Genomic DNA, 8,912 nt, shown 5'->3' with positions numbered 1-8,912 from the left:
ATTACGTAGCTGCACGGCACCAGCGATCATGAGCCGGTGCGTAGCGTTTGGCCATCTTGACCCGCTGAATCACAGCAGCATCAGCAAGATCGTCCCTCTTTGTGTGGCAATACAACGTGTTACCCCAGTGTGTTCTGTACAGCTGATGAAACTTCTGTGGTTGCTTGTCATGTTCCATTACAGCGTGCCATGCGGCAACGAGCCTGTTCCTTTGCTCTGTCATCAGGCTCAGCCTATTCTCAGTCTTGCCAATCTCCACAAGAAGAGAACAGAAGTTATCCAGCTGCTGGAATCCAGGCAGCGGGTTGGGGCTACAGGCATCCTCCTGTTGAAAAGTAGAACTATCCATTGTTAAGATACATTTTTTGCATCAATTGGCTTTGTAAAAAGTCAGTTTTCACTCAGACTAAAAAGATTGTAAAAATGCTAGTGATGCATTCAGGTGAATAGAACATGAGTCACAAAGGCCGGAGGGTAAGCAGTGGTGGTCTCCTCCGTGGTAAGGTTTATGTGGGCCGGGTCAGTAGTCACCCTGTCCTGGTCTGCCTCAGGGTCGCTCTGGTAGGCCTCGTCCTCCTCATTGGGGTCAGGCTCGTCAGGCTGAACCACTTCCTCCTCTGGACTGGGCCCGTCCTTTGAGAGGTCACTGAGGGACAGACCAACAGATTCACCTGTGCTTTGGCTTAAGAGGTACTCCAAACCAAGCAGCTCATTTGAAGTCACAGCAGCAGGGGCACGGAAATTCTTCTCCACGGTTTGCTGCTGGCAGCGGGTGTTGAGGCGCTCAATCAGAGGCGCAGAGTAGGATCTGAGTTTTCTGCCTTTGCCACCAAACACAGCATCAGAGCTGCAGTCTGAGTACCACCGAGCTATTTCACTAATCAGGTAAACTTGATATGGACGTGCAGCACAGTGGGGACCTTGAAACGACAGAAAATGGCAATAAAATCATAACATGACCATACATGTTAAGGATGACTCAAGGCATTGTTTATTTGCAGAAGGATATAAAGGAACTACAGTAAAAAAAAATCGACGGGTGGCAAAGCGGTGAGTATGTTAGGTGAGTATGATGCAGTTCAGCAGGCACAGATAAAGAACTAGTGAGCAGGAAAGCATGAGTATATACGAAAGGCAGAGCAGATAATCTGACCAGAAGCAGGGTAATGAGTAGTCCAGTAATGATTAGAACAGGTGCAGTGGTTATTCAAGAGAGATCAGTACATTTCATAACTGGTAAGGTTCTAATAAACGTTGGCTTCACAAACTTATTTATCATCCAGCCATGAGGGGTCACTGATTGAAGAGCTTGACTTCTGTATTATAAATAAATTAAAAAGTGGGCTTTATGTTCTGAAAACATTCATTCAATGTTGCGGGAATATGGTTTGTGATTCAGATAACTTACTTGTGTCTTCTTGTCATAAATGTATTTTCTAAATCTTTTCATCTGCACACTTGTGATGTGTGTTATAGGTGTATTTAGCCACCGGCTAACAGAGTTGTATGCCTTCTGTATTGTTTCCCTCTGACTCGTACCAAAATCACCAGGCCTGTCCTTCTGTGCAGAATACTGGCTGTAGAGCTCCCACATCTCCTGGAAGCTATGGCTCTCAAACCCTTTCTGTCCGTAAACACATCGGTGGATGTTGGCTTCCAGGGCGATTGAAACTTCTGGAAAGCTCTCTGCATACTCTGTCAGGTGGTCTTTTATCCACTGATTTTGTGCTTGCCCCTTTCCATTTAAGAGAGTTCTTCTCTGTGCTTGTCGATCAAACTGCAATTACAAAATTATTTAAAGGATAGTAGCCTACGCAGCGATAACAACCATATACTTCTGTCAATAGACTGAGATACTATTTGCTATCGACTACTTTTTTAAAATTATGATTTCTGTTAAACCTTAGATAGAAGACGCTTACTACTTCATATAGCCCAGGGGCCGTATTCACAAAGCATTTTAAGGCTAAAAGTAGGTCCTAACTGGCGTATTTAGGAGCAACACCTAAAAATAATGGGCGTGTCACTCCCAACTTTAGGACTCCTAATTTTTTTCACTAAGAGTAATTCACAAAGCATTTTAGCCCTAAAAGTAGCACCTAAGTCTGGGACAGCTTAAAAGAAGTCGAGAGGACTCCTAACTCACTAAGACCTATTCACAAAGGATCTTAAAATGGCCGTGCGACGCAGTGTATTGGAGACACTTAATGACACAGAGTTAATACAAAGATACCGCCTTAACCGTGAGGGAATACTGATTGTTGTGGATCTTGTGAGGGATGCAATAACAGCGCCAACTATTCGCAACAACCCAATCAGGGCCGAATTGAAATGTTTGACAACACTTCGCTACCTGGCAACGGGAAAAATGCAATTGTGTAATGCCGACGATCTAGCGATATCCCAGCCATCGGTAAGCAGATCCATCCACCAAACCATCAATGCACTCTGTAGACCCCATATTATTCGACAGTTCATAAGTTTTCCTTTGGACATTCGCCAACTCCAAAGAAACAAAGCCAGCTTTATGGATATTGCCGGTGTGCCCGGAGTGGTCGGTGCTATATAGACGGGACCCATATTAAACTAATTGCACCACGTCAGGATGAGGACGTGTTTGTGAATAGAAAGAAAACCCACTCCATCAATACCCAGATTGTGTTCGATGCAAACTTCACAATTCTCGATGTTGTTGCAAAGTGGCCCGGATCCACTCATGACTCGAGGATATTGATGGAAAGTGGTCTGAGGCAACTGTTTGAGAGACATCATGTGCCAGCTGGATGTCACTTGGTGGGGGACAGTGGCTATCCCTGTAAGTCGTGGCTCCTTACACCTTACCTCCGTCCACAAGTGGGACCACAGTTAAATTACAATAGGTAAGTGCACATGTTGGCTATATTATTTAGATGCCATAATTCAATAGCATGACCACAATGTCAAAGCTTTTTAAAAATTATAATGGTGGCTCTTGGTGTTGTTGGTTAAATCAATAATGTTTACTGTTCCTTGGTGTATGTTTCAGAGCACACAAGAAGACACGCAGCGTGGTGGAAAGGGGGATTGGACAGCTAAAGCGACGTTTCCACGTTTTACATAGTGAAATCCTCCTTAGTCCAGAGAAGACGAGTAAAGTGATCACTGTGTGTGCGCTTCTTCACAACCTGTGCCGGCAAAGGAACATACCACAGACAGAAGATGGTGATGAGTTTGACGATGATGATGATGATAATGATGATGAACACAGAGAATTTGTTGATGAAGTGGAACAATGTGGACTGGCATTCAGGGATCACTTTGTCTATACACACTTTAGGTAAATAAACACATATGTACAAATGAGTAAAGACACATTTTTGCTCAATTTAAGTGTGTTTATTCCCTTTGCATTTTTGCAATCTTTAGAGTGTAATATTCAGACTTTAATTGTATTAGACTATCTTTTGCATCAAGAACCCTTTTCTGCCTTTTTAACACACGCATTTCCATTTTCATCTTCTTTTCTTTCAGGGGTGATGGCTTTGCACCAGCAGCAGGACTGAGGGGAGAGGCAGGTGATGGGATTGTGGAAGAGGAAGCTGGAAGAGGTGCAGTAAGAGGAAGAGGTGCAGTAAGAGGAAGAGGTGCTGGAAGAGGTGCAGTAAGAGGAAGAGGTGCAGTAAGAGGAAGAGGTGCTGGAAGAGGAAGAGGTGCAGGAAGAGGTGCAGTAAGAGGAAGAGGTGCAGTAAGAGGAAGAGTTGCAGGAAGAGGTAATGGAAGAGGAAGAGGTGCAGGAAGAGGTGCTGGAAGAGGAAGAGGTGCAGGAAGAGGTGCTGGAAGAGGAAGAGGTGCAGGAAGAGGTGCTGGAAGAGATGCAGTAAGAGGAAGAGGTGCAGTAAGAGGAAGAGGTGCTGGAAGAGGTGCAGTAAGAGGAAGAGGTGCAGGAAGAGGTGCAGTAAGAGGAAGAGGTGCAGGAAGAGGTGCTGGAAGAGGAAGAGGTGCAGTAAGAGGAAGAGGTGCAGGAAGAGGTGCTGGAAGAGGAAGAGGTGCAGTAAGAGGAAGAGGTGCAGTAAGAGGAAGAGGTGCAGTAAGAGGAAGAGGTGCAGGAAGATGTGCAGTAAGAGGAAGAGGTGCAGGAAGAGGTGCTGGAAGAGGAAGAGGTGCAGTAAGAGGAAGAGGTGCTGGAAGAGGTGCAGTAAGAGGAAGAGGTGCAGTAAGAGGAAGAGGTGCTGGAAGAGGTGCAGTAAGAGGAAGAGGTGCAGTAAGAGGAAGAGGTGCTGGAAGAGGTGCAGTAAGAGGAAGAGGTGCAGTAAGAGGAAGAGGTGCTGGAAGAGGAAGAGGTGCTGGAAGAGGAAGAGGTGCAGGAAGAGGTGCTGGAAGAGGAAAATTACTTGCATCTGAAGGACCTGGGTTTCCATTTGGCCTGTAAATTATAGCCTGTTAAACCACTTATAATTTGTGAACAGTTTTTTGTGTGTGTGGGTGGTTTGCACATAATGATATTTTATGTTCTTCACTAAATATCACCAAAAATGTAAGTATTGCAATCATTTCATAAACATAACCTACCCCTCTATTTCCATTAGCAGCTGCATTGACGGATCAGTTGCACCCTCAAGGCCCATTATGCTGGTGTCTGACCCAATGACACTATACACCACCGATGCAATGTGGCTCAGTGGCTTAGGTGCTGATCCTCCTCCTTAACACATACATGGAAAGTTTCACCAACTCAAAAGCATTGCCTACATAACACTTAAAAGCACACTTTAATGTAAGCATATTGTTTATGACATTTGTTTCATAATTCATTACATTCATGACAAGCAGGACGTTTTTAAAATTACATGAAACAATAATGATATTATTTATTTAATACTATATGCCTACCTGTTGCCATGTTTGCCCGTTTAAAGGCTGCAATCTCAACCCTCGACTGTGATTGTAGCGCATACCACGAGTGGGGTCTGATTGCGGAGTGCAAGACAGAGGCGTAACTGGTAATGGGCGGAACTTGTAATGGGCGTAACCTGTAATTGTCCAAATCACACAGAACAACGCGAGATATCAAAAACTTCACATTGTCAGCGAGATGGCAGATAGTATAGATACAGCGGTAAGGATATTTTCCCGAGATTAAAGTTTAAATTTAATAGTTTAAGTAATTTTCATGCAATAGTAGAGTAACACACATATTCGTATCGTTTTGTCTACAATTTATTAAAACTAGGGCTGTCAACATTAACGTATGCGATTATTTTTTGTGAATGAGTGAATGGCTGCGGGGGTGAATGAATGAATGGGTGGGTGGGGGAGTGAATGAGTGAAAAAGAAAAAAGGGATGTATATATAACTAATAAACAATTAATAAATGAATGCATTGTGTGTTTCTTAAATGAAGATTTGTTGAAGTATGCTGAAATATTTAGAACTCTAACCTTCAGAAATTGTGTATAACAAACGTAATCTTTTTAATTTATTTGTTTATTAAACTGAACTTGTGTCACACATATAAACTGTGACATTATGTAGTAATGTAGTGTTGTAATGTGGAGGTGGCCAGCAGAGGGCGTTTTTTACTATCATGCCATTGTGTTTTCCTGTGCAACGTTGAAGAGTGTTCCCGGTAGGAATCGGATGTTGGACGTCACAGATGGTCGAATGTTCCACATGTAAATAAACCCAGAGTTAATATTTCCTTCCTGTCTTGTAATGGTGTGTCACAAAGGATATCACGCATACATCTGGAGAAGAAAAGCAATTAAAAACTGCTACCGGTACGGAGCGAGTAGTAACACCGCTAGAGGGCGGAGTCTACTTGCGCTACACAAAATTAATAAATAGGCCAAATGATGCGTCGCTGAATTAATTAAACTACACAGTTAATAATACACAATAAGTGATTAATAAAGAAATGCTTAAATGTAAAAACAAGATGCTGTTTGTCTTTGTTAATAATTATAGTGTCCTAAGGAAACAGTCGTGACTTTAGTTTCGCGTTTGTATCAGTGCACACACTTGCTCCGCTATCCAAAATATTTACTTTTTCCGTCAAAAACCAGTACATACTATTAAAGCATAAAATAAGAAGGTGATCTTGTCAACATCTCATTTTTGATATCTCGCGTTGTTCCGTGTGATTTGGACAATTACAAGTTCCGCCCATTACCAGTTACGCCTCTGTCTTGCACTCCGCAATCAGACACTATTGCTATGTTAACGTTCCGGACAATAGAATCACCGATCACTAGGGCACTTTCAGCAGGTTTCTCAGTCGGTGCGTCACTGAGCGGGGCAAACCTGTTCGAGACTTTAATCGGAACGGTTGACTGATGTTTTGTCCTGCGACTATGCCGTCTCACCGTTACAAAGCTTCCCTGCTGCAGGGGATTTTCAACCGGAACCGAGCTGTGTGCGTTAACATTGCTCGCATCCGAAGTGTTTTCTACGGTCCTTACACTCTTACTATCCTCAAATAAAGATGGGATGCGAGACTCTAATTGTAAGATCTTCTCCGTCAGCCTAACTACTTCCCTGCATTTATCACATGTAAAACCCTCGCCGCTGACAGAGAAGGCTAAACTAAACATATGACATGAGGTGCAAGTAACAACAATAGGAATAGAAGCCATAACTCACCGGGTATGAAGTGCAATCCTAACTTAACAAGGTTGCTTGATGAGTCTTAGTATATACGCTTAAAAAGAGAAACAGTTAGCACACAAGACAAATAGGGGGAGATGATGTTCCACAATGTAAACAGAAGGCAAGCTAACACGCTAATATGCTAGCGGCGTTACGCTTCAATTAATATAGATTTAGAAAATAAAGTGAAAGTAAATAATTCGGCAACGACAATGATAAGTAATAATAGTAAAATACACTAATATTAAGACCAGGAACAAATGTGAATCACTTGACATGTAAGGAAAAGTTATGTTGAAAAGTATTAACAATTGTCGTTATGTTCTCGCGCTCTTTCAATGCATCACGTGACAGTCACGTAGCAACGGACAGACTTGTCACCCGCCGCCTGCGCAGAGAGACAAGAAGCGGAAGACATGTAGTGTTCTGTCATTACGTGATAAACGTGGCCGAGCAGGAGAGTCTCAACCCTGTGATAGAGACCGATGTCTCTATCACGTCATGCTCCGAGATGGAGAGCGCTCCATCCCACACGACCACGCATTAGATATGGAGCCGTCCTCACCTATACTTCCAAATGACAGTATTTCAAACGGTGGTAAACACAGACAAATTTCATTAAAGTTTCATGATGAGATTTACGAGTCAGAAAATGGTTTATTATACACATTATATGTATTATATGTATAAATGAGTAATAAAAACATGGCAAAATGGAAGACAGACCATGCAAAGTGCTACCTCGTTGATTATTCAAAACAACAGCCAATGGCAAGTCTCCACAGTCAGCCCAAGCAATAACTGGAGAAAAAATAGGCTTGTTCGACTTCATTCGGCGACGCAAGAATCTGCAGCCGCCTGAAAACAGCGATGCAGTCTGTTTAGACACTTTGTCCGACTTTGATCGCCGCAGCAGCCGTTTTACGATCACACGTGCCAACAAAGTATCGCGAGAGTAAACGAGACCAGCCGCTCAGGTCAGGCAAAGACTGTGAAGGAGGGTGGAGAAGGGGAAAGAAGAAATAAAAGAAAGGGATGATTTTATTCATGACTTTGTCCACCAGCAGTAAAGTTTTTTTTCTTTGCGTTTCATAAATTATCGTAAGAACATTGTTTTCTTTCTAACTATGCATTTCAATGGGAGTAAAGATGATCATAACGTTACTGGTGTCAATCCCACGGTTGGCAGAATTTAAAGTTGTCACTTTACGTTGTTACTGTTTTACGCATTACATTAACATTATTTGTGTTATTCCTTATTACTATTTTAATTTCAGGTCCATGAATGTCCTATGTGTGTGACCAATACGATCTTGAATGTTGAAATTTGAAATGAACATTGTGTTAAAAATATATTACAGATTCTAGACATTTGTACAGGTCTTTTTACAGTTTTAGAGTTTGGGCACTTTTAAGACTATTCCTATTAGTAACAACTAATGTCCCTCATAGCCAATCTTTTATCAATTCCTGGATTCATTCACTCTTCTTTTAGTCAATCCATTTATTTTTGAAAGCTTAAAACAAATAATAGTACCTAGTAGCTGGAATCTGCTTTCAGAAGACATCAGATGCGCTCCAACAGTAGCCACTTTTAAATCCAGATTAAAAACACATTTGTTTAGCAGTGCATTTTCAACCTGACCACTGTGCTGGTTCACACCTACTGCACTTTTATTTCTATCTTTTGTTTCTCTCTTTTTTAATGCACATTTCGAATCCATTTCATTTCCTTTTTATTATCATTTACATCCTTAAGTTGTATTTGTAATGTTAAATCATTGACTTCTTAAAGATGTCTTATGCATTATGGGTTCTATGTGTGATGTATCACCTGTGTATGAAGTGTGACATATAAATGAACTTGCCTTGCCTCTAACTTTTGACTATGATTTGCTCCAGTACACTTGCAATTGTAAAGAAGAGAGAGAGAAGCATTTAAGTCCAAACTTTTATTTTCAATCACTCATAGCCAAACTTTCTTTAATTCCTTGATTCACTCATCCCTCTTATCTGTCTACAAAATGTCACAGGTCGGAGTGGGTCAAGCCAGACTACACCCACCCCTAGACCAGAATCACCCTGAGGAGCGTGTCAAAGGAGGAGGCAGGAGACAGGAATAAAAGAATCACAAGCTTTATTTTATATTTAAAAGTAATTTGAAAACCCTAATCTAAAATCCTCTTCCTTCCTGTTCCTAGGAATCCAAAGCAAGCCTTGTCGGGCAAAGGTGTCAGACTCACGGTAGTGAGTAATGGACGGTGGGTGTCCTAGGTAGGTATGTGGAT

General features: G+C 41.9%; 1 protein-coding gene across 1 annotated transcript; it reads left to right on the top strand.

Annotated features, from left to right (window-relative positions):
• The first annotated feature begins 2,576 nt into the window (after nt 1–2,576).
• LOC130407762 (fibroin heavy chain-like) lies at nt 2,577–4,445 on the top strand. The gene is made up of 4 exons (XM_056730974.1): nt 2,577–2,879; nt 3,026–3,316; nt 3,511–4,079; nt 4,350–4,445. The coding sequence occupies exons 1-4, from the start codon at nt 2,734–2,736 to the stop codon at nt 4,406–4,408; spliced, it is 1,065 nt and encodes a 354-aa protein (XP_056586952.1). The 5' UTR covers nt 2,577–2,733; the 3' UTR covers nt 4,409–4,445.
• Nucleotides 4,446–8,912: the final 4,467 nt, after the last annotated feature.

Source organism: Triplophysa dalaica, chromosome 19 (assembly GCF_015846415.1).
Source record: "Triplophysa dalaica isolate WHDGS20190420 chromosome 19, ASM1584641v1, whole genome shotgun sequence".
NCBI classification, from domain to species: domain Eukaryota; kingdom Metazoa; phylum Chordata; class Actinopteri; order Cypriniformes; family Nemacheilidae; genus Triplophysa; species Triplophysa dalaica.
Note: the sequence above shows the minus strand (reverse complement) of the source record. Positions and strands in the feature narration are given on the sequence as shown.